At 51.9% G+C, this 24,961-nt stretch overlaps 1 protein-coding gene across 1 annotated transcript in view; it reads left to right on the plus strand.

The window, feature by feature from the left end:
• Positions 1–24,961, plus strand: part of LOC139252633 (phosphofurin acidic cluster sorting protein 2-like) — a 469,430-nt gene that overhangs the window by 102,810 nt on the left and 341,659 nt on the right. Inside the window, exons 12-14 of the mRNA XM_070873440.1 lie at positions 7,274–7,428; positions 14,411–14,521; positions 16,773–16,875. Coding sequence (XP_070729541.1) covers positions 7,274–7,428; positions 14,411–14,521; positions 16,773–16,875 — 369 coding nt within the window. The remainder of the gene's footprint in view (positions 1–7,273; positions 7,429–14,410; positions 14,522–16,772; positions 16,876–24,961) is intronic.

Below are 24,961 nucleotides of genomic sequence, written 5' to 3' on the forward strand. Positions count from 1 at the left end.
TACCTTCAAAGTTACCCTTCTTTAAGTTCTGGACCATGGTCTCTGAATTAACTGTTTCATTCTCCATCCTAATGTAGAATTCCACCATATTATGGTCACTCTTCCCCAAGGGGCCTCACACAATGAGATTGCTAATTAATCCTCTCCAACATTATACTCCATCTGCCAAATTTTTGCCCACTCACTTAGCTTGTCTATGTCCTTTTGCAGATTTTTTGTGTCCTCCTCACACATTGCTTTCTCTCCCATCTTTGTTTCATCAGCAAACTTGGCTACGTTACACTCAGTCCCTTCTTCCAAGTCGTTAATATAGATTGTAAATAGTTGGGGTCCCAGCACTGATCCCTGCGGCACCCCACTAGTTACTGGTTGCCAACCAGAGAATGAACCATTTATCCCGACTCTCTGTTTTCTGTTCGTTAGCCAATCCTCTATCCATGCTAATATATTACCCCCAACCACATGAACTTTTATCTTGTGCAGTAATCTTTTATGTGGCACCTTGTCAAATGCCTTCTGGAAATCCAAATACACCACATCCACTGGTTCCCCTTTATCCACCCTGTTCGTTACATCCTCAAAGAACTCCAGCAAATTTGTCAAACATGACTTCCCCTTCATAAATCCATGCTGACTCTGCCTGACCGAATTTTGCTTTTCCAAATGTCCTGCTACTGCTTCTTTAATAATGGACACCAACATTTTCCCAACCACAAATGTTAGGCTAACTGGTCTATAGTTTCCTGCTTTTTGTCTGCCTCCTTTTTTAAATTGGGGCGTTACATTTGCGGTTTTCCAATCTGCTGGGACCTCCCCAGAATCCAGGGAATTTTGGTAAATTACAACCAATGCATCCACAATCCCATCTGCTACTTCTCTGAAGACCCTCGGATGCAAGCCATCAGGTCCAGGGGATTTATCTGCCTTTAGTCCCATTATCTTACTGAGTACCACCTCCTGAGTGATTGTGATTGTGTTAAGTTCCTCCTCTCCCCTATAGCCCCTTGACTATCCACTGCGGGATATTGTTAGTGTCCTCTACCGTAAAGACTGATACAAAATATTTGTTCAAAGTTTCTGCCATCTCCATGTTCCCCATTACTAATTCCCCGATCTCGTCCTCTAAGGGACTAACATTTACTTGAGCCACTCTGTTCATTTTTATATACCTACAGAAACTCTTGCTATTTGTTTTTATATTTTGTGCTAGTTTACTTTCATCGTCTAGCTTCCCTTTCTTAATCATTTTTTTAATCATTCTTTGCTGGCTTTTAAAAGCTTCCCAGTCTTCTGTCCTCCCACTAGTTTTGGCCACTTTGTATGCCTTTGTAGAAGATTGAACATCAGCCATGATCTCATTGAATGGTGGAGCTGAATGGCCGACTCCTGTTCCTAGTTCTTATATTCAAACAGCGAATGGAATCTATTTACTCAGAAAATAGAGTCTATTTAAACAGAGTCTCTACGAACTATAGCAACAGAATTGATGACCAAAGCTAAAGCAACCTCTGCTGATAAAAACAGGATGCTTTCTCCAGCAGGTTGCAGTGAGTGGAGGATAGTTGCAGACAAATGATGCACGTAACATCACTTACAGCAATGCGGTCTCCAGGCGGGACTGACAGGGAGTTACCCAATCATCTCCATTCTGGCTGGGACATGTGTCACTATATGCAGCCTCATCAAAAAGCTGATTGATCAGTCCAAAGTGATGATCCCCTTGCAGTCGCTATACCTCAGTGCCCCCTGTGTTGTGCAGAAAATAGTCAGTCAGATTGGAGAATGAGCGATGTAGCAGAGGGTTACTCGCTCCTTTGGGACTGCAGGAGGAGCTGGGAAAACACCGTTTGGACAGAGCGGCTCGGTTTATAGAATGATACGGCACAGAAGGAGGCCATTCAGCCCACTCAGCCTGTGCCTCTTTGAAAGAGCTGTCCAATTAATCCTACTCCCCTGCCCTTTCCCTATAACCCTGCAAATGTTTCCTATCAGATATTTATCCAATTCTTCTTTTGAAAGTTACTGTTGAATCTGCTTCCACCGCCCTTTCTGGCAGCGCGTTCCCGATCACAACAACTCGCTGCAATGCTGCCCTGCGGGGATGTACGGTGAGATGGTGAGCACCAGTCTCTTGTTAGCACGCCTTGCCTTGTGAGCCTGGTCACAGGCTTCCCAGGGATCTTTTCTTCTGAGGCAGTCCCCCGGAGTCCACACTAACCTGAGTTCTCAGGTGACTGATGAGTCCAATGTGGGACCTACAGTCTCTGTCACAGGTGGGGCAGATGGTGGTTGGAGGGATGGGTGGGTGGGGGGGGCCTGGGTTGCCGGAAGCTTCTTCCGCTGTTTGCTCTTGGCTTCCACCTGCTCCCGGCAAAGAGACTCGAGATGTTCGCCGCCTTCTCAGATGCTCCTCCTCCACTTTGGGCGGTTCTGGGGCCAGGGATTCCCAAGTGCCGGTGGGAATGTTGCATTTTTCAAGGAGGCTTTGAGGGTGTCATTGAAACGTTTTCTCTGCCCACCTGGGACTCGCCTGCCTCGGAGTAGAGTGCTTGTTTCGGGAATCTAGCACGGGCCTGTGGACAATGTGTCCCATCCACCAGAGCTGGTCAAGCGTGGCCAATACTTCGATGCTGGGGATGAAGGCCTGAGAGAGAACGCTGACGTTAGTGCACCTATCCTGCCAGTGGATTTGCAAGATTTTGCAGAGACAGCGTTGGTGGTACTTCTCCGGTGCTTTGAGGTGCCTGCTGTACATAGTCCATGTCTCTGAAGCATATAGGAGGGCGGGCAGCACCACTGCTCTGTAGACCATGAGCTCGGTGCCAGGTTTGAGGTCCTGGTCTTCGAACACTCTTTTCCTCAGGCGACCGAAGGGTGCACTGGCAACTGAAGGCTGTGTTGGACATTGTCATCGATGGCTGCCCTTGCTGTGATAGTAGGCTCTCACAGTATGGGAAGCGGTCCCCATTGTCCAAGGTCTCATCGTGGATCTTGATAACCAGGCAGCAGTACTGTGTGGTGGGGGCAGGTTGGTAGAGGGCCTTTGTCTGACTGATGTTTAATGTGAGGCCCAGACTCTCGTACGCTTCAGTGAGGGTGGTCAACGGCGGTTTGGAGTTCGGCCTCCGAGTGTGCCCAAACGCAAGCGTCCTCTGCATATTGTAATTCAACGCCAGAGGTTGGAGCAACCTTGGATCTGGACTGGAGGTGACGGAGGTTGAACAATTTCCCGCTTGTCCTGTAGATTAACTCCACTCCAGCGAGGAGCTTGTTAAAGGTGAGATGAAGCATTGCAGCGAGGAAGATTGAGAAGAACGATGGGTCGATGGTGCAGCCTTGCTTGACCCCGGTCTGCACTTGTATTGGCTCTGTGGTGGATCCGTTGGTCAGGATCCCGGCTTGCATGTCATCGTGAAGCAGGCAGAGGATGATGACAAATTTTTGAGGACAGTCGAATTCGGGAAGGACGCTACATAACCCCTCGCGGTTGACCGTCGAAGGCCTTTGTGAGGGCAGAGGCGGCCATGTACAGACGTTGATGCTGTTCCCTACATTTTTCTTGGATTTGTCGTGTGGTGAAGATCATGTCCATTGTGCCCCTTAGTAGGCGGAATCCGCATTGTGACCCTGGGAGGAGGTCTTCAGCCACAGGGCGAAGATGATTGAGGAGGATTCTTGCGATGATTTTCCCTGCGGCAGACAGCAGGGAAACTCCTCTGTAACTACCGCAGTCGGACTTGGCACCTTTCTTGAAGATGGTCATGATTACGGCGTCTCTGAGATCCCTTGGCATGCTCTCCTCCTTCCAGATAAGAGAGATGACGCCAGGCATTCGAGCCAAGAGTACTTCTCCGCCATGCATTAGTACTTCAGCGGGGATTCCGTCTGCTACTGAGGTCTAGTTTTTCAGTTGTCAGATGGCCTTTTCAGTCTCATGCAGGGCAGGACTTATGCTGTGGTGGTGACGGGTAGCATGCTGTGGGATGGAGTCAAGGACACTCATGTCAAAGACAGAGTCTCAGTTGATGTACTGTGAGTATCGATACCCTGTGGGTATGGTCACAAACTGCCCAGGGACATACGGCGAGTATGGTCACAAACTGCCCAGGGTCATACGGTGAGTATCGATACCCTGTGGGTATGGTCACACACTGCCCAGGGACATACTGTGAGTATCAGTACCCTGTGGGTATGGTCACACACTGCCCAGGGACATACTGTGAGTATCAGTACCCTGTGGGTATGGTCACACACTGCCCAGGGACATACTGTGAGTATCGGTACCCTGTGTGGTCACACACTGCCCAGGGACATACTGTGAGTATCAGTACCCTGTGGGTATGGTCACACACTGCCCAGGGTCATACGGTGAGTATCAGTACCCTGTGGGTATGGTCACATACTGCCCAGGGACATACTGTGAGTATCGATACCCTGTGGGTATGGTCACACACTGCCCAGGGTCATACGGTGAGTATCAGTACCCTGTGTGGTCACACACTGCCCAGGGACATACTGTGAGTATCAGTACCCTGTGGGTATGGTCACACACTGCCCAGGGTCATACGGTGAGTATCAGTACCCTGTGGGTATGGTCACACACTGCCCAGGGTCATACGGTGAGTATCAGTACCCTGTGTGGTCACACACTGCCCAGGGACATACTGTGAGTATCAGTACCCTGTGGGTATGATCACACACTGCCCAGGGACATACTGTGAGTATCAGTACCCTGTGTGGTCACACACTGCCCAGGGACATACTGTGAGTATCGGTACCCTGTGGGTATGGTCACACACTGCCCAGGGACATACTGTGAGTATCAGTACCCTGTGTGGTCACACACTGCCCAGGGACATACTGTGAGTATCAGTACCCTGTGGGTATGGTCACACACTGCCCAGGGACATACGGTGAGTATCAGTACCCTGTGGGTATGGTCACACACTGCCCAGGGACATACTGTGAGTATCAGTACCCTGTGGGTATGGTCACACACTGCCCAGGGACATACTGTGAGTATCAGTACCCTGTGGGTATGGTCACACACTGCCCAGGGACATACTGTGAGTATCAGTACCCTGTGTGGTCACACACTGCCCAGGGACATACTGTGAGTATCAGTACCCTGTGGGTATGGTCACACACTGCCCAGGGACATACGGTGAGTATCAGTACCCTGTGGGTATGGTCACACACTGCCCAGGGACATACTGTGAGTATCAGTACCCTGTGGGTATGGTCACACACTGCCCAGGGACATACTGTGAGTATCAGTACCCTGTGGGTATGGTCACACACTGCCCAGGGACATACTGTGAGTATCAGTACCCTGTGGGTATGGTCACACACTGCCCAGGGACATACTGTGAGTATCGGTACCCTGTGGGTATGGTCACACACTGCCCAGGGTCATACGGTGAGTATCAGTACCCTGTGGGTATGGTCACACACTGCCCAGGGACATACTGTGAGTATCAGTACCCTGTGGGTATGGTCACACACTGCCCAGGGACATACTGTGAGTATCAGTACCCTGTGGGTATGGTCACACACTGCCCAGGGACATACTGTGAGTATCGGTACCCTGTGGGTATGGTCACACACTGCCCAGGGACATACTGTGAGTATCAGTACCCTGTGGGTATGGTCACACACTGCCCAGGGACGTACTGTGAGTATCAGTACCCTGTGGGTATGGTCACATACTGCCCAGGGACATACGGTGAGTATCAGTACCCTGTGTGGTCACACACTGCCCAGGGACATACTGTGAGTATCAGTACCCTGTGGGTATGGTCACACACTGCCCAGGGACATACTGTGAGTATCAGTACCCTGTGTGGTCACACACTGCCCAGGGACGTACTGTGAGTATCAGTACCCTGTGGGTATGGTCACACACTGCCCAGGGACATACTGTGAGTATCGGTACCCTGTGGGTATGGTCACACACTGCCCAGGGACATACGGTGAGTATCGGTACCCTGTGGGTATGGTCACATACTGCCCAGGGACATACTGTGAGTATCAGTACCCTGTGGGTATGGTCACATACTGCCCAGGGACATACTGTGAGTATCAGTACCCTGTGGGTATGGTCACACACTGCCCAGGGACGTACTGTGAGTATCAGTACCCTGTGGGTATGGTCACATACTGCCCAGGGACATACTGTGAGTATCGGTACCCTGTGGGTATGGTCACACACTGCCCAGGGACATACTGTGAGTATCGGTACCCTGTGTGGTCACACACTGCCCAGGGACATACGGTGAGTATCAGTACCCTGTGGGTATGGTCACATACTGCCCAGGGACATACTGTGAGTATCAGTACCCTGTGGGTATGGTCACATACTGCCCAGGGACATACGGTGAGTATCAGTACCCTGTGGGTATGGTCACACACTGCCCAGGGACATACTGTGAGTATCAGTACCCTGTGTGGTCACACACTGCCCAGGGACGTACTGTGAGTATCGGTACCCTGTGGGTATGGTCACACACTGCCCAGGGACGTACTGACCATCCCTTGAGACATGCCAGCTGGAATATCACAAAGGTCCAGAGGATAAAGTCAAAGACCTTCGCACTGGGCTTAGCCCAGCTCAGTGCAGGTTCCTGAGACCTGGGCTGATTTGAAGAGGAGAGGCCATGCCAGGGACATTGACCGCTGGGTGCCCACCAGTGCCGCTCCTCTCCCGACCTCGCTCCTGAGCTGCAGGTTACTCACTGTGGCTGCTGATTAAATGTTGGTGTGGCGACAGTGCGTGTGGCCAGCTTAATACCCACGTGCTTCCTCCCACGGCTCTCTGACATTACTTTCCCATTCTCTCCTTTTTTGCCCTCCTCCCCTGAAGGTGTCGATTCACACTGAGCTACAGCTCCCATTTATGCCAGTACCCCGTGAGACCATCTCCTCCCAGTCACCATTCTGCATGTGTGAAGCTAGACAGCGAGGGTTTTCATGCTAATCGACAGCCCAGCTCAGTCCTGCCCTCCCTTGACCACCAACACCCCCCCACCCCTTGTACACACACATATACACTCACATTCCAACTTAAAACATGAACGGTGACAGTTTTGCACACTGGCTATTTCATGCCACCTCCCACCTCCCTGTCCCCACCCCCCCCCCCAGCTTCCACCCTGACTGAGGCCAAGCAGACCGTCGATTGAATGTGGCCTGCGCACTTTAGCACCGTGTGATGTTGAAATACGGAGCTGGCAGAGGATTCCTTTTCACCTCCCATCTTCTTGTCTCCTTCCAGCTGTAACTGCAACTCACAGATGCCTCCCCCGGTCAAGGTGGCAGTGGCTGGAGACCAGAGCTTCCTCAGCACCATCCTGAGGTTCTTTGTAGAGCAATTGGCGAACAAGACACCCGACTGGCTGAACTACATTCGTTTCCTGATTGTCCCTCTAGGTAAGGAGGTCATCACCGGACACACAGACACCTCCAGCAGCTGCGGCAGCCCACGTAATGCTTCACAAGAGACCAAACCTTTCCTCTTCAGTCACCAGACCAAGGGATTTTGTTTGTGGTTATTTCCTGCAATGAGTATTTTTATTTTGCCTCAAGACGCTGACCCGTACTGGGCAACGATTGCACTGGCATTAGCCACACTTCAATACCTCACCCGTGTGACTCAAGACCCGGTGTGGGCGACAGTGCGATAGTCCCCCATAGAGGGCAACACCACCAAGCCCAATCCGACATCTATCGAGCAGGGGGTCAGTCTACAATGTACTCCACCTGCCCCCTCTCCAGCCAGGGGAAAGTGGGATCATTTTTGAAGTCAGTAAATATTCAAATGGTCGTGTCAGCCATAGAAACATGGAAAATAGATGCAGGAGTAGGCCATTTGGCCCTTCGAGCCTGCACCACCATTCAATAAGATCATGGCTGATCATTCACCTCAGTACCCCTTTCCTGCTTTCTCTCCATACCCCTTGATCCCTTTAGCCGTAAGGGCCACATCTAACTCCCTTTTGAATATATCCAATGAACTGGCCTCAACAACTTTCTGTGGTAGAGAATTCCAGAGGTTCACAATTCTCTCAGTGAAGAAGTTTCTCCTCATCTCGGTCCTAAATGGCTTACCCCTTATCCTTAGACTGTGACCCCTGGTTCTGGACTTCCCCAACATTGGGAACATTCTTCCTGCATCTAACCTGTCCAATCCCGTCAGAATTTTATATGTTTTTATGAGATCCCCTCTCACTCTTCTGAACTCCAGTGAATACAAGCCTAGTCGATCCAGTCTTTCTTCATATGTCGGTCCTGCCATCCCGGGAATCAGTCTGGTGAACCTTCGCTGCACTCCCTCAATAGCAAGAATGTCCTTCCTCAGATTAGGAGACCAAAACTGTACACAATACTCCAGGTGTGGTCTCACCAAGGCCCTGTACAACTGTACTAAGACCTCCCTGCTCCTATACTCAAATCATCTCACTATGAAGGCCAACATGCCATTTGCTTTCTTAACCGCCTGCTGTACCTGCATGCCAACCTTCAATGACTGATGTACCATGACACCCAGGTCTCGTTGCACCTCCCCTTTTCCTAATCTGTCACCATTCAGATAATTTGCCTTCCTGTTTTTGCCACCAAGGTGAATAACCTCACATTTATCCACATTATACTGCATCTGCCATGCATTTGCCCACTCACCTAACCTGTCCAAGTCACCCTGCAGCCTTTTAGCGTCCTCCTCACAGCTCACACTGCCACCCTCGCCTCTGAGTCAGAGTTGAGCTCAAAAATCTAGGCTGACACTCTACTGAGGGAGTGCGGCACTGTCGGAGGTGTTGTCTTTCGGATATCATGTTAAACTGCTCTCTCGGGTGGACGAGCAGGGGAGTTCTCCCCGGTCTCCTGGTCAATAATTATCCCTCAATCAACATCACTAAAACAGATTATCTGGTCATTATCACATTGCTGTGTGTGGGAGCTTGCTGTGCGCAAATTGGCCGCCGTTGCCGCATTTCCTACATTATAACAGTGACTGCACTTCAAAAGTATTTCATTGGCTGTAAAGCGCTTTGGGACATCTAGTGGTTGTGAAAGGCGCTATAGAAATGCACGTCTTTCCTTCCTTCCTTCCAACTTACTGTGATCACCGTGTTGCCCTGTAAAGTAGCAGAGCTCATTTTTTTATTCATTCATGGCATGGCCGGCATTTATTGCCCATCCCTAATTGCCCCTTGAGAAGGTGGTGGTGAGCCGCCTTCTTGAACCGCTGCAGTCCGTGTGGTGAAGGTGCTCCCACAGTGCTGACTTTGTCTTCGTGGTTTGGTACAACTGAGTGGCTCGCTGGGCCATTTCAGAGGGCAGTTAAGAATCAACCACATTGCTGTGGGTCTGGAGTCACCTATAGGCCAGACCGGGTAAGGGCGGCATATTTCCGTCCCTAAAGGGCATTAGTGGACCAGATGGGGTTTTCTGACAATCATAGTCACCATGACTGATACTAACTTTATAATTCCAATTCTATATTCAATTAACTGAATTTAAATTCCCCAGCTGCCGTGATGGAATTTGAACTCACGTCTCTGGATTATTTGTCCAGGCCGCTGGCTTACTACTCCACTAACACTCTTCCACCGTACCAATCAGCTCCACAGGTGCCGTGAGCTATAAGGAATTCAACAGCACCGTGCAGGTGTACAGCGAGCTTCATGTAATGTAATGTCCCACTGTGTTTCTGACAGTGGGCTGGCTCAGAAACAGAAGCCAAGTAAGAGGAGGTGACAGAAGGCATGGCAAAGAGGGAGGCTTCATAACAACATAAGAAATAGGAGCTGGAGTAGGTTACCTGGCCCCTCGAGCCTGCTCCGCAATTCATCAAGATCATGGAGCGGGTGCAGAGAAGATTTACAAGGATGATACCAGAAATGCGAGGGTATACATATCAGGAAAGGATGAACAGGCTGGGTCTCTCTTCTCTTGAAAAAAGAAGGCTGAGGGGTGATGTAATAGAGGTCTTTAAAATGATGAAAAGTTTTGATCGAGTGGATACAGAGAGAATGTTTCCACTTGTGGGGAAGACCATAACTAGAGGCCATCAATATAAGATCGTCACCAATAAATCCAACGGGGAATTCAGGAGAAACTTCTTTTCCCAGAGAGCGGTGAGAATGTGGAACTCGCTGCCACAGGGAGGGGTTGAGGCGAATAGTATCGATGTATTTAAGGGGAGGCTGGACAAGTATATGGGGGAGCCTATTAGTGGCACTTTATTGAACGCCTTTTGAAAGTCCATGTTCACCACATCAACCGTGTTGCCATCATTAACCCTCACTGTTGCCTCATTAAATAACTCAATCAATAAACACGATTTGCCTTTAACAAATCCGTGCTGCCTTTCCTTAATTAATCCACACTTGTCCAAGTAACTGTTCATTTTGTCCCTGATTATTGTTTCTAAAAGCTTCTCCACTACTGAGGTTAAACTGACCGGCCTGTAGTTGCTGGGTTTATCCTTTCACCCTTATTTGAACAAGGGTGTAACATTTACAATTCTCCAGTCCTCTGGCACCACACCCATATCCAAGGAGGTTTGGAAGATTATGACTAGTACCTCCGCAATTTCCACCCTTATCTCCCTCAGTATCGTAGGATGCCAGCCTATCCACTCCTGGTAACTTATCTACTTGTGGTAACTAAGTACAGCCAGCCTTTCTAGTATCTCCTCTTTATCAATTTTTATTCCATCCAGTATCCCAACTACCTCCTCTTTCACTGTGTCGATGGCAGCATCTTCTTCCTCGGTGAAGACAGAGGCAAAGTGCTCATTTGGTACCTCAGCCGTATCCTCTGCCTCCATGCGTAGGTCTCCTTTTTGGCCCCTAATCGGCCCCACCCCTCCTCTTACTCCCCGTTTACTATTTAAATACCTATAGAAGACTTTTGGATTCCCTTCTAAGAACATAAGAACTGAAGCAGGAGTCGCCATTCGGCCCCTCGAGCCTGCTCCACCATTCAATAAGATCACGGCTGATCTTCGACCTTAACTCCACTTTCCCGCCCCATCCCCATATCTCTTGATTCCCTTAATATCCAAAAATCTATCGATCTGTGTCCTGAATATACTCAACAACTGAGCCTCCACAGCCCTCTGGGGCAGAGAATTCCAAAGATTCACCACCCTCTGAGTGAAGAGATTTCTCCTCATCTAGTCATAAATGGCCAACCCCATATTCTGAGACTGTGACCCCTGGTTCTAGACTCCCCAGCCCTGCATTCTCCCTGCATCTACGCTGTCAAGCCCTGTAAGAATGTTGTATCTTTCAATGAGATCACTTCTCATTCTTCTAAATTCTAGAGAATATCGGCCTAGTCTACTCAATCTCTCCTCATAGGACAATCCCCCCATCCCAGGAATCAGTCTGCTGAACCTTCATTGCACACCTTCATAAGAACATAAGAAATAGGAACAGGAGTAGGCCATACGGCCCCTCGAGCCTGCTCCGCCATTTGATACGATCTTGGCTGATCCAATCATGGACTCAGCTCCACTTCCCCGCCCGCTCCCCATAACCCCTTATTCCCTTATCGGTTAAGAAACTGTCTATCTCTGTCTTAAATTTATTCAATGTCCCAGCTTCCACAGCTCTCTGAGGCAGTGAATTCCACAGATTTACAACCCTCTGAGAGAAGAAATTTCTCCTCATCTCAGTTTTAAATGGGCGGCCCCTTATTCTAAGACCGTGTCCTCTAGTTCTAGTCTCCCCTATCAGTGGAAACATCCTCTCTGCATCCACCTTGTCGAGCCCCCTCATAATCTTATACACTTCGATAAGATCACCTCTCATTCTTCTGAATTCCTATGAGTAGAGGCTCAACCTCCTCAACCTTTCCTCATAAGTCAACCCCCTCATCTCCCGAATCAACCGAGTGAACCTTCTCTGAACTGCCTCCAAGGCAAGTATATCCTTTCGTAAATATAGAAACCAAAACTGTGCACGCAGTACTCCAGGTGTGGTCTCACCAGGGCCCTATATAATTTCAGTAAGACGTCTTTACTCTTATACTCAAATCCTCTTGTAATAAAGGCCAACGTACCATTTGCTTTAATCACTTGCTGTACCTGCAGGTTAACTTTCAGTGATTTGTGTACAAGGACACCCAGGTCCCTCTGAACACCAACATTTCACAATCTATCAGCATTTAAACAATACTCTGCTTTTCTATTTTCCCTACCAAAGTGGATAACTTCACATTTCTCCACATTATATTCCATTTGCCATGTTCTTGCCCACTCACTCAGCCTGTCTCTATCCCCTTGAAGCCTCTTTGCATCCTCCTCACAACTTACATTCCCACCGAGCTTTGTATCATCAGAAACTTGGATATATTACACTCAGTCCCCTCATCCCAATCATTGATATAGATTGTGAATAGCTGGGGCCCCAGCACTGATCCTTGCGGTACCCCACTAGTTACAGTCTGCCAACCCGAAAATGACCCGTTTATTCCTACTCTCTGTTTTCTGTCCATTAACCAATTCTCAATCCATACTGGTATATTACCCACAATCCCATGAGCCCTAATTTAGTTCAAAAACCTCTTGTGTGGCACCTTATCGAATGCCTTCTGAAAATCCAAATACACCACATCCACTGGTTCCCCTTATCTATTCTGCTCGTTACAACCTCAGAAAACTAACAGATTTGTCAAACATGATTTCCCTTTCATAAACCTCTGTTGACTCTGCCCACTCCTATTATTTTGTGCCCTGTTACCACGTCGTAAATAATAGATTCTAGCATTTTATTTTAGCTGCCAGTCTAGTTTCCCCTCTTATTTCCTTTTTCACTTCCCCTCTGAACTTTCTATATTCAGCCTGATTCTCACTTGTTTTCTCAACCTGTCATCTGTCATAAACCCCCTTTTTCTGCTTCATCTTACTCTCTATTTCTTTCATCATCCAGGTAGCCCTGGCTTTGGCTGGCCCTCGTGGGAATGTACCTCGACTGTACCCCAACCATCTCCTCTTTAAAGGCAGCCCATTGTTCCGTTACAGTTTTGCCTGCCAATCTTTGATTCCAGTTTACCTGCACCAGATCTGTTCTCAACCCACTGAAATTCACCCTTCTCCAATTAAGTATTTTTACTGTAGATTGCTCCCTGTCCTTTTCCATAGCTAATCTAAACCTCATGATACTATGATCACTGTTCCCTAAATGCTCCCCAACTGACACTTGCTCCCCCTGACCCACCTCATCCCCCAGAACCAGATCCACCAATGCCTCCTCCCTCGTCGGGCCGGAAACGTACTGATCAAGAAAGTTCTCCTGAAGACACCAGAAATTCTTCCCCCGCTCTGCCCTTTATATTATTACTATCCCAGTCTATATTATGATAATTGAAGTCCGCCATTATCACTGCTCTCTAGTTTTCTGTAATTTCACTGATAATTTGTTCCTCTACATCCTTCCCACTACTTGGTGGCCTATAGAATAGACCTAGTGGTGTAATGGTACCTCTATTGTTTCTCAACTCTAACTAAATAGATTCTGTCCTTGACCCCTCTGGAACATCCTCTCTCTCCAACACTGTAATATTCTCCTTAGTCAATACTGCCACCCAACTTCCTTTCCTTCCTTCCCGAACTTTCCTCAACACCTTATATCCCGGAATATTTAGTACCTAATCCTGCCCTTTGAGCCAGGTTTCCATTATCATATTCCCAGGTGGCTATTTGTGCCTGCAGCTCACCAACCTTATTTACACACATGCACTGTAAACCTATCTTAGACCTTCTTATATTCTCTTAGTCTGACCCCACTTATTTCTAGCTAGTGTTATCTGTCCCTCCCAATTCTTTGTGTATCTTGTATCTCCTTTCGAATGGTACATTTTGGTGCCCATCCTGTTGCCAAATTAGTTTCGAGACATCGTGTCCTATCATTATCTGGGATTACCCACTGGGGCCTATAAGAGGCAGAGCCCTCATCCTAGCCTGACAAGGTCAGTGACACAGAGCGGGGGGGGTGGTGTGAAGGGAACAAGGTCTCCCTGTGCTGGGGGTTCCTGCTTTCCCAGTGAGGCAAGGTCAACTGGCCTCCTAAAAGGGGAGAAATGGCCTGAACTCACCATTCTAACAATAAATTCTAGTATTGCCCCATTAGTAAGGGTGCCGTGAATTCCTAAGGGCCTTGGCGAGACCGCACCTGGAGTACTGTGTACAGTCTTGAGCTTGCCTTAGAGGGAGTGCAACAAAGGTTCAGTGGACTAGTTCTGATGGAAGTGCCTGAGCGGGAGAGGGAGTGAATTACTGATTATGCATCACCTTTTGTAGTGAAATCAGTTTGAATTCTGAGGGTTTCAGCACGTTGGCACAGAGCCGTGTTAGCCAGCCCTCCTGCCGAGACTCAGTGATTCTCATTTCTGCCCCCCTCAGGCTCCCATCCTCTGGCTAAGTACTTGGCATCGGTTGACAACAAGTACAACAGCACCTTCATGGACTCTGCATGGAGGGACCTCTTCAGCAAGACAGAGCCACCCACCACAGGTAACGGACAGAGAGCAGACTGCGGATTGTCACGAGGAGAGGAGCTCCTTCAGCTCTTGTACATGGATGTGCTGCTATCAGGGTCTGCTTCCCTCAGTCATCGGCTCAGCAGTCGGGGCCCATTCTGACCAGGAAAATGCGCTGGGCTGCTCGGCCCATTCTTGCCCTGAGTCAACAATTTGTATTCAAACCACAGAGAATCTAAGCATGTAGGCTCTCACTTAGTGCAGTACTGAGGGAGTGCCGCACTGTCGGAGGGGCAGTACTGAGGGAGTGCTGCACTGTCGGAGGTGCAGTACTGAGGGAGTGCTGCACTGTCGCAGGGGCAGTACTGAGGGAGTGCTGCACTGTCAGAGGGGCAGTACTGTCGGAGGGGCAGTACTGAGGGAGTGCTGCACTGTCGCAGGGGCAGTACTGAGGGAGTGCTGCACTGTCGGAGGGGCAGTACTGAGGGAGTGCTGCACTGTCGGAGGGGCAGTACTGAGGGAGTGCCACACTGTTGGAGGGGCAGAACTGAGGGAGTGCTGCACTGTCGCAGGAGCAGTACTGGGGGAGCGCTGTACTGTCGGAGGGGCAGTACTGAGGGAGTGCTGTACTGACGGAGGGGCAGTACTGAGAGAGTGCCGCACTGTCGGAGGGGCAGTACTGAGGGAGTGCCGCACTGTCGGAGGGGCAGTACTGAGGGAGTGCTGCACTGTCGGAGGGGCAGTACTGAGGGAGTGCTGCACTGTCGGAGGGGCAGTACTGACGGAGGGGCAGTACTGAGGCAGTGCTGCACTGTCGGAGGGGCAGTACTGAGGGAGTGCTGCACTGTCGGAGAGGCAGTACTGTCGGAGGGGCAGTACTGAGGCAGTGCTGCACTGTCGGAGGGGCAGGACTGAGGGAGTGCTGCACTGTCGGAGGGGCAGTACTGAGGCAGTGCTGCACTGTCGGAGGTGCAGTACTGAGGGAGTGCTGCACTGTCGGAGGGGCAGTACTGAGGGAGTGCTGCACTGTCGGAGAGGCAGTACTGTCGGAGGTGCAGTACTGAGGGAGTGCTGTACTGTCGGAGGGGCGGTACTGAGGGAGTGCCGCACTGTCGCAGGAGCAGTACTGAGAGAGTGCTGCACTGTCGGAGGGGCAGTACTGAGGGAGTGCTGCACTGTCGGAGGTGCAGTACTGAGGGAGTGCTGCACTGTCGGAGAGGCAGTACTGTCGGAGGGGCAGTACTGAGGCAGTGCTGAGGGAGTGCTGCACTGTCGGAGGGGCGGTACTGTCGGAGGGGCAGTACTGAGGGAGTGCCGCACTGTTGGAGAGGCAGTACTGAGGGAGTGCTGCACTGTCGGAGGGGCAGTACTGAGGGAGTGCCGCACTGTCGGAGGGGCAGTACTGAGGGAGTGCCGCACTGTCGGAGAGGCAGTACTGAGGGAGTGCCGCACTGTTGCAGGGACAGTACTGAGGGAGCGCCGCACTGTCGGAGGGGCAGTACTGAGGGAGTGCTGCACTGTCGGAGGGACAGTACTGAGGGAGCGCCGCACTGTCGGAGGGGCAGTACTGAGGGAGTGCTGCACTGTCAGAGAGGCAGTACTGAGGGAGTGCCGCACTGTCGGAGGGACAGTACTGAGGGAGTGCCGCACTGTCGGAGGGGCAGTACTGAGGGTTACACCATGTAGTGCCCGGTGCCAGGGCAGTGTAGAGCACAGTCATCATCATCATAGGTAGTCCCTCTAAAAGTGAGTTCTCAGGTGACTGTACAGTCTAATACGGGAATTACAGTCTCTGTCACAGGTGGGACAGACAGTGGTTGAGGGAAGGGGAGGGTGGGACTGGTTTGCCGCACGCTCCTTCCGCTGCCTGCGCTTGATTTCTGTATGCTCTCGGTGACGAGACTCGAGGTGCTCAGCGCCCTCCCGGATGCACTTCCTCCACTTAGGGCGGTCTTTGGCCAGGGACTCCCAGGTGTCGGTGGGGATGTTGCATTATATCAAGGACGCTTTGAGGCTCCTTTGCCGTGTAGGAGTTCCAAGTAGAGCGCTTGCTTTAGGAGTCTCGTGTCTGGGGACATGCGGACAATGTGGCCTGCCCAGCGGAGCTGGTCACGTGTGGTCAGTGCTTCACTGCTGGGGATGTTGGCCTGTTCGAGGACACTATAATGTTGATGCTTCTGTCCTCCCAGGGCAGTGTCAAACTCAGTGCCAGGGCAGTGTAAAGAACCCGTAGATACCGTTCACAGATACAATGCGTGTCTCTCACACCCTGCTACTCTCTGCAGAAACGTTTGACATCATCAGCCGGATCCTGCAGTACGTGTCCGGAGCCAACATGTCCCATCAGCTCCCGATATCGGAGGCCATGCTGACGTACAAGCAGAAGAGGTGAGAGTGCAGAATCAAACGCGCCTTTGCTGGCCCAGCACTCGCGTATCAGTGCAGTGTGTCGGGCCGGGAATCTCCTTGGCGCCGTTCCCGCGACCAGCTCCAAGCAAATTCCCGCCATCGCCTTTCCTGCAATCTGTCGGTGAAGGTACGGCACCAATCGAGACTCCGGCTGTCCTCTCGACCGCACACGGGAACTGGTTCCTCTCGCCCACTGGCTCAGAGATGACTGCCGACAAGCACACTGAACCAGACCACTCCGCGTCCCTCTGCGCTATGTTAACACGGGAAATTAAAGTGGTGTTCTGTAAAATAATGGACAGGGGCTTGTCACACCACTGCGTTAAAGTGTTTGTCCATTAAATGTCAGTGGGCTGCTGGCGCGTAACTGCATTAAACATGCCTGAGATGGGACTGCGATGCACAAGAGGTTTGAAGGATGTACAGGTTCTGTCACTGAGACTAGACGTAGCGATGTGATATTGACTGGATTACACCTTCAGTCTCAGTGTGAAGTTTCTCGGCAAATTACTTCTGCATTAATGCACTGTAAGACCCAAAACACACAAGTGGCTTCCTCTTTTGATTGTATATTTGTCCTCTACATCTCGACCCTCCTCGGCAGACGGGAGAAGAGAGGTACCTCGGGCGTGCAACAGAGTTGCCTGAGGTTAATTCCCAGATACAAGTTACTTTACAGACAACAAGTAATGTACAGAAGTACCCTTAAAATCAAAACTAACTTAATTTATCTCCAAAGCGCCCCTTTAAAGAAATGATAACGCACGCCACACTGTCCCACACAGTGGGCTAACCTAGTTTTTACTGGTCAACCTATTGGCTCGCACTGGCTCGGAGTGTAAGATGAGCAAGCTATTCCTCACCACACAGACTACCTCCCCACACGTAACTCACCTGAGTCTCTACGGGTGCTCGACACTGCCCCTTCCCCTCGGACAGCAACGTTCCGATTCCCGCATTTAACTGCACATGTGCGGACGCTGGAAGTTGCTGTCTAATTTACACGATGATAACGCTGAACACTGTAAGCCTCACCGTTATTTCTACTGCGAAGCAGATAAAAAAGGTCGTAAACAGCATGGACCTACAGTAAGAAGAGTAGAACACAAGGATACAGGGGCTTATGCTGCAGCGTTACAATGCATTGGTCAGACCTCACGCAGTAGCTCACCAGGCCACAGAAAACCAATCCAACTATTCGAAGGACAGCAAGGTGCCAAATATAACCAAATTATCTATGAGGAAAGATGAGGGAGATTCCAACTCTACCATCAGCAGAAAAGGTCAACGGGGAACCTCAACGAGGTGTATACAGCAATAACTGGGAATAATCAGGGAAACCCATAATATTATTTCATGGTTACTCATGTGCTTCGATAGGAGAGTTAGGGTACTGGAGGGATGGGCTTCGATGGGAGAGTTCGGGGACTGGAGGGATGGGCTTCGATGGAGAGTTAGGGGACTGGAGGGATGGGCTTCGATGGGAGAGTTAGGGGACTGGAGGGATGGGCTTCAATGGGAGAGTTAGGGGACTGGAGGGATGGGCTTCGATGGGAGAGTTGGGGACTGGAGGGATGGGCTTCGATGGGAGAGTTGGGGACTGGAGGGAATGGGCTTCGATGGGAGAGTTAGGGTACTGGAGGGATGGGCTTCGATGGGAGAGTTCGGGGACTGGAGGGATGGGCTTCGATGGAGAGTTAGGGGACTGGAGGGATGGGCTTCGATGGAGAGTTAGGGGACTGAAGGGATGTGCTTCGATGGGAGAGTTACGGGACTGGAGGGATGGGCTTCGATGGGAGAGTTAGTGGACTGAAGGGATGGGCTTCGTTGGGAGAGTTCGGGTACTGGAGGGATGGGCTTCGATGGGAGAGTTAGGGGACTGGAGGGATGGGCTTCGATGGGAGAGTTAGTGTACTGGAGGGATGGGCTTCGATGGGAGAGTTAGGCTGCTGGAGAGATGGGCTTCGATGGGAGAGTTAGGGGACTGGAGGGATGGGCTTCGATGGGAGAGTTAGGGTACTGGAGGGATGGGCCTCGATGGTAGAGTTAGGGGAGTGGAGGGATGGGTTTCGATGGGAGAGTTAGGGTACTGGAGGGGTGGGCTTCGATGGAGAGTCAGTGTACTGGAGGGATGGGCTTCGATGGGAGAGTTAAGGGACTGGAGGGAATGGGCTTCGATGGGAGAGTTATGGGACTGGAGGGATGGGCTATGATGGGAGAGTTAGGCTACTGGAGGGATGGGCTTCGATGGGAGAGTTAGGGGACTGAAGGCATGGGCTTCGATGGAAGAGTTTCGGGACTGGAGGGATGGGCTCTAATGGGAGAGTTAGGGTACTGGAGAGATGGGCTTCGATGGGAGAGTTACGGGACTGGAGGGATGGGCTTCGATGGGAAGTTTACGCTACTGGAGGGATGGGCTTCGATGGGAGAGTTAGGGGACTGGAGGGATGGGCTTCGATGGGAGAGTTACGGGACTGGAGGGATGGGCTTCGATGGGAGAGTCAGTGTACTGGAGGGAATGGGCTTCGATTGGAGAGTTCGGGGACTGAAGGGATGGGCTTCGATGGGAGTGTTAGTCTACTGGAGGGATGGCCTTCGATGGGAGAGTTAGGGGACTGGAGGGATCGACTTCGATGGGAGAGTTAGTGTACTGGAGGGAATGGGCTTCGATGGGAGGGTTAGGGAACTGGAGGGATGGGCTTCGATGGGAGAGTTAGGGTACTGGAGGAATCGGCTTCGATGGGAGAGTTAGGGTACTGGAGGGATGGGCTTCGATGGGAGAGTTAGGGGACTGGAGGGATGGGCTTCGATGGGAGAGTTAGGGGACTGGAGGGATGGGTTTCGATGGGAGGGTTAGGGGACTGGAGGGATGGGCTTCGATGGGAGAGTTAGGGGACTGGAGGGATGGGCTTCGATGGGAGAGTTATGGGACTGGAGGGATGGGCTATGATGGGAGAGTTAGGCTACTGGAGGGATGGGCTTCGATGGGAGAGTTAGGGGACTGAAGGCATGGGCTTCGATGGGAGAGTTAGGGGACTGGAGGGATGGGCTTCGATGGGAGAGTTAGGGTACTGGAGGGATGGGCTTCGATGGGAGAGTTAGGGGACTGGAGGGATGGGCTTCGATGGGAGAGTTAGGGGACTGGAGGGGTGGGCTTCGATGGGAGAGTTAGAGGAATGGAGAGATGGGCTTCGATGGGAGAGTTAGTTTACTGCAGGGATGGGCTTTGATGGGAGAGTTAGGGTACTGGAGGGATAGGCTTCGATGGGAGAGTTAGGGTACTGGAGGGATGAGCTTTGATTAGAGAGTGAGTGTGCTGGAGGGATGGGTCTCGATGGAGAGTTAGGATACTGGAGGGATGGGCTTCGATGGCGAGTTAGGGTACTGGAGGGATGGGCTTCGATGTAGAGTTAGGGGACTGGAGGGATGGGCTTCGATGGGAGAGTTAGTGTACTGGAGTGGTGGGCTTCGATGGGAGAGTTAGGGGACTGGAGGGATGGGCTTCGATGGGAGAGTTAGTGTACTGGAGGGATGGGCTTCGATGGGAGAGTTAGGGGACTGGAGAGATTGGCTTTGATGGAGAGTTAGGGGACTGGAGGGATGGGTTTCGATGGGAGAGTTAGTGTCCTGGAGGGATGGGCTTCGATGGGAGAGTTAGGGGACTGGAGGGATGGGCTTCGATGGGAGAGTTAGGGGACTGAAGGGATGGGCTTCGATGGGAGAGTTGGTGTACTGGAGGGATGGGCTTCGATGGGAGAGTTAGGGGACTGGAGGGATGGGCTTCGATGAGAGAGTTAGGCTACTGGAGGGATGGGCTTCGATGGGAGAGTTAGGGGACTGAAGGCATGGGCTTCGATGGGAGAGTTAGTGTACTGGAGGGATGGGCTTCGATGGGAGAGTTAGGCTACTGGAGGGATGGGCTTCGATGGGAGAGTTAGGGTACTGGAGGGATGGGCTTCGATGGGAAAGTTAGGGGACTGGAGGGTGGGCTTCGATGGGAGAGTTAGGGTACTGAAGGGATGGGCTTCGATGGGAGAGTTAGTGTACTGGAGGGATGGGCTTCGATGGGAGAGTTAGGCTACTGGAGGGATGGGCTTCGATGGGAGAGTTCGGGGACTGAAGGGATGGGCTTTGATGGGAGAGTTAGGGTACTGGAGGGATAGGCTTCGATGGGAGAGTTAATGGACTGGAGGGATGGGCTTCGATGGGAGAGTTAGGGTACTGGAGGGATGAGCTTTGATTAGAGAGTGAGTGTGCTGGAGGGATGGGTCTCGATGGAGAGTTAGGATACTGGAGGGATGGGCTTCGATGGCGAGTTAGGGTACTGGAGGGATGGGCTTCGATGTAGAGTTAGGGGACTGGAGGGATGGGCTTCGATGGGAGAGTTAGTGTACTGGAGTGGTGGGCTTCGATGGGAGAGTTAGGGGACTGGAGGGATGGGCTTCGATGGGAGAGTTAGTGTACTGGAGGGATGGGCTTCGATGGGAGAGTTAGGGGACTGGAGAGATTGGCTTTGATGGAGAGTTAGGGGACGGGAGGGATGGGTTTCGATGGGAGAGTTAGTGTCCTGGAGGGATGGGCTTCGATGGGAGAGTTAGGGGACTGGAGGGATGGGCTTCGATGGGAGAGTTAGAGGACTGAAGGGATGGGCTTCTATGGGAGAGTTAGTGTACTGGAGGGATGGGCTTCGATGGGAGAGTTAGGGGACTGGAGGGATGGGCTTCGATGGGAGAGTTAGGCTACTGGAGGGATGGGCTTCGATGGGAGAGTTAGGGGACTGGAGGGATGGGCATCGATGGGAGAGTTAGGCTACTGGAGGGATGGGCTTCGATGGGAGAGTTAGGGGACTGAAGGGATGGGCTTCGATGGGAGAGTTAGTGTACTGGAGGGATGGGCTTCGATGGGAGAGTTAGGGGACTGGAGGGATGGGCTTCGATGGGAGAGTTAGGGGACTGGAGGGAATGGGCTTCGATGGGAGAGTTAGGGTACTGGAGGGATGGGCTTCGATGGAGAGTTAGGGGACTGGAGGGATGGGCTTCGATGGAGAGTTAGGGGACTGAAGGGATGTGCTTCGATGGGAGAGTTACGGGACTGGAGGGATGGGCTTCGATGGGAGAGTTAGTGGACTGAAGGGATGGGCTTCGTTGGGAGAGTTCGGGTACTGGAGGGATGGGCTTCGATGGGAGAGTTAGGGGACTGGAGGGATGGGCTTCGATGGGAGAGTTAGTGTGCTGGAGGGATGGGCTTCGATGGGAGAGTTAGGCTACTGGAGAGATGGGCTTCGATGGGAGAGTTAGGGGACTGGAGGGATGGGCTTCGATGGGAGAGTTAGGGTACTGGAGGGATGGGCCTCGATGGTAGAGTTAGGGGAGTGGAGGGATGGGTTTCGATGGGAGAGTTAGGGTACTGGAGGGGTGGGCTTCGATGGAGAGTCAGTGTACTGGAGGGATGGGCTTCGATGGGAGAGTTAAGGGACTGGAGGGAATGGGCTTCGATGGGAGAGTTATGGGACTGGAGGGATGGGCTATGATGGGAGAGTTAGGCTACTGGAGGGATGGGCTTCGATGGGAGAGTTAGGGGACTGAAGGCATGGGCTTCGATGGGAGAGTTTCGGGACTGGAGGGATGGGCTCTAATGGGAGAGTTAGGGTACTGGAGAGATGGGCTTCGATTGGAGAGTTACGGGACTGGAGGGATGGGCTTCGATGGGAAGTTTACGCTACTGGAGGGATGGGCTTCGATGGGAGAGTTAGGGGACTGGAGGGATGGGCTTCGATGGGAGAGTTACGGGACTGGAGGGATGGGCTTCGATGGGAGAGTCAGTGTACTGGAGGGAATGGGCTTCGATGGGAGAGTTCGGGGACTGAAGGCGATGGGCTTCGATGGGAGAGTTAGTCTACTGGAGGGATGGCCTTCGATGGGAGAGTTAGGGGACTGGAGGGATCGACTTCGATGGGAGAGTTAGTGTACTGGAGGGAATGGGCTTCGATGGGAGGGTTAGGGAACTGGAGGGATGGGCTTCGATGGGAGAGTTAGGGTACTGGAGGAATCGGCTTCGATGGGAGAGTTAGGGTACTGGAGGGATGGGCTTCGATGGGAGAGTTAGGGGACTGGAGGGATGGGCTTCGATGGGAGAGTTAGGGGACTGGAGGGATGGGTTTCGATGGGAGGGTTAGGGGACTGGAGGGATGGGCTTCGATGGGAGAGTTAGGGGACTGGAGGGATGGGCTTCGATGGGAGAGTTATGGGACTGGAGGGATGGGCTATGATGGGAGAGTTAGGCTACTGGAGGGATGGGCTTCGATGGGAGAGTTAGGGGACTGAAGGCATGGGCTTCGATGGGAGAGTTAGGGGACTGGAGGGATGGGCTTCGATGGGAGAGTTAGGGTACTGGAGGGATGGGCTTCGATGGGAGAGTTAGGGGACTGGAGGGATGGGCTTCGATGGGAGAGTTAGGGGACTGGAGGGGTGGGCTTCGATGGGAGAGTTAGAGGAATGGAGAGATGGGCTTCGATGGGAGAGTTAGTTTACTGCAGGGATGGGCTTTGATGGGAGAGTTAGGGTACTGGAGGGATAGGCTTCGATGGGAGAGTTAGGGTACTGGAGGGATGAGCTTTGATTAGAGAGTGAGTGTGCTGGAGGGATGGGTCTCGATGGAGAGTTAGGATACTGGAGGGATGGGCTTCGATGGCGAGTTAGGGTACTGGAGGGATGGGCTTCGATGTAGAGTTAGGGGACTGGAGGGATGGGCTTCGATGGGAGAGTTAGTGTACTGGAGTGGTGGGCTTCGATGGGAGAGTTAGGGGACTGGAGGGATGGGCTTCGATGGGAGAGTTAGTGTACTGGAGGGATGGGCTTCGATGGGAGAGTTAGGGGACTGGAGAGATTGGCTTTGATGGAGAGTTAGGGGACTGGAGGGATGGGTTTCGATGGGAGAGTTAGTGTCCTGGAGGGATGGGCTTCGATGGGAGAGTTAGGGGACTGGAGGGATGGGTTTCGATGGGAGAGTTAGTGTCCTGGAGGGATGGGCTTCGATGGGAGAGTTAGGGGACTGGAGGGATGGGCTTCGATGGGAGAGTTAGGGGACTGAAGGGATGGGCTTCGATGGGAGAGTTAGTGTACTGGAGGGATGGGCTTCGATGGGAGAGTTAGGCTACTGGAGGGATGGGCTTCGATGGGAGAGTTCGGGGACTGAAGGGATGGGCTTCGATGGGAGAGTTAGGCTACTGGAGGGATGGGCTTCGATGGGAGAGTTAGGGGACTGAAGGCATGGGCTTCGATGGGAGAGTTAGTGTACTGGAGGGATGGGCTTCGATGGGAGAGTTAGGCTACTGGAGGGATGGGCTTCGATGGGAGAGTTAGGGTACTGGAGGGATGGGCTTCGATGGGAAAGTTAGGGGACTGGAGGGTGGGCTTCGATGGGAGAGTTAGGGTACTGAAGGGATGGGCTTCGATGGGAGAGTTAGTGTACTGGAGGGATGGGCTTCGATGGGAGAGTTAGGCGACTGGAGGGATGGGCTTCGATGGGAGAGTTCGGGGACTGAAGGGATGGGCTTTGATGGGAGAGTTAGGGTACTGGAGGGATAGGCTTCGATGGGAGAGTTAATGGACTGGAGGGATGGGCTTCGATGGGAGAGTTAGGGTACTGGAGGGATGAGCTTTGATTAGAGAGTGAGTGTGCTGGAGGGATGGGTCTCGATGGAGAGTTAGGATACTGGAGGGATGGGCTTCGATGGCGAGTTAGGGTACTGGAGGGATGGGCTTCGATGTAGAGTTAGGGGACTGGAGGGATGGGCTTCGATGGGAGAGTTAGTGTACTGGAGTGGTGGGCTTCGATGGGAGAGTTAGGGGACTGGAGGGATGGGCTTCGATGGGAGAGTTAGTGTACTGGAGGGATGGGCTTCGATGGGAGAGTTAGGGGACTGGAGAGATTGGCTGTGATGGAGAGTTAGGGGACTGGAGGGATGGGTTTCGATGGGAGAGTTAGTGTCCTGGAGGGATGGGCTTCGATGGGAGAGTTAGGGGACTGGAGGGATGGGCTTCGATGGGAGAGTTAGGGGACTGAA

This window comes from Pristiophorus japonicus, unplaced genomic scaffold, assembly GCF_044704955.1.
Source record: "Pristiophorus japonicus isolate sPriJap1 unplaced genomic scaffold, sPriJap1.hap1 HAP1_SCAFFOLD_471, whole genome shotgun sequence".
In the NCBI taxonomy this organism is placed as follows: Eukaryota; Metazoa; Chordata; class Chondrichthyes; family Pristiophoridae; genus Pristiophorus; species Pristiophorus japonicus.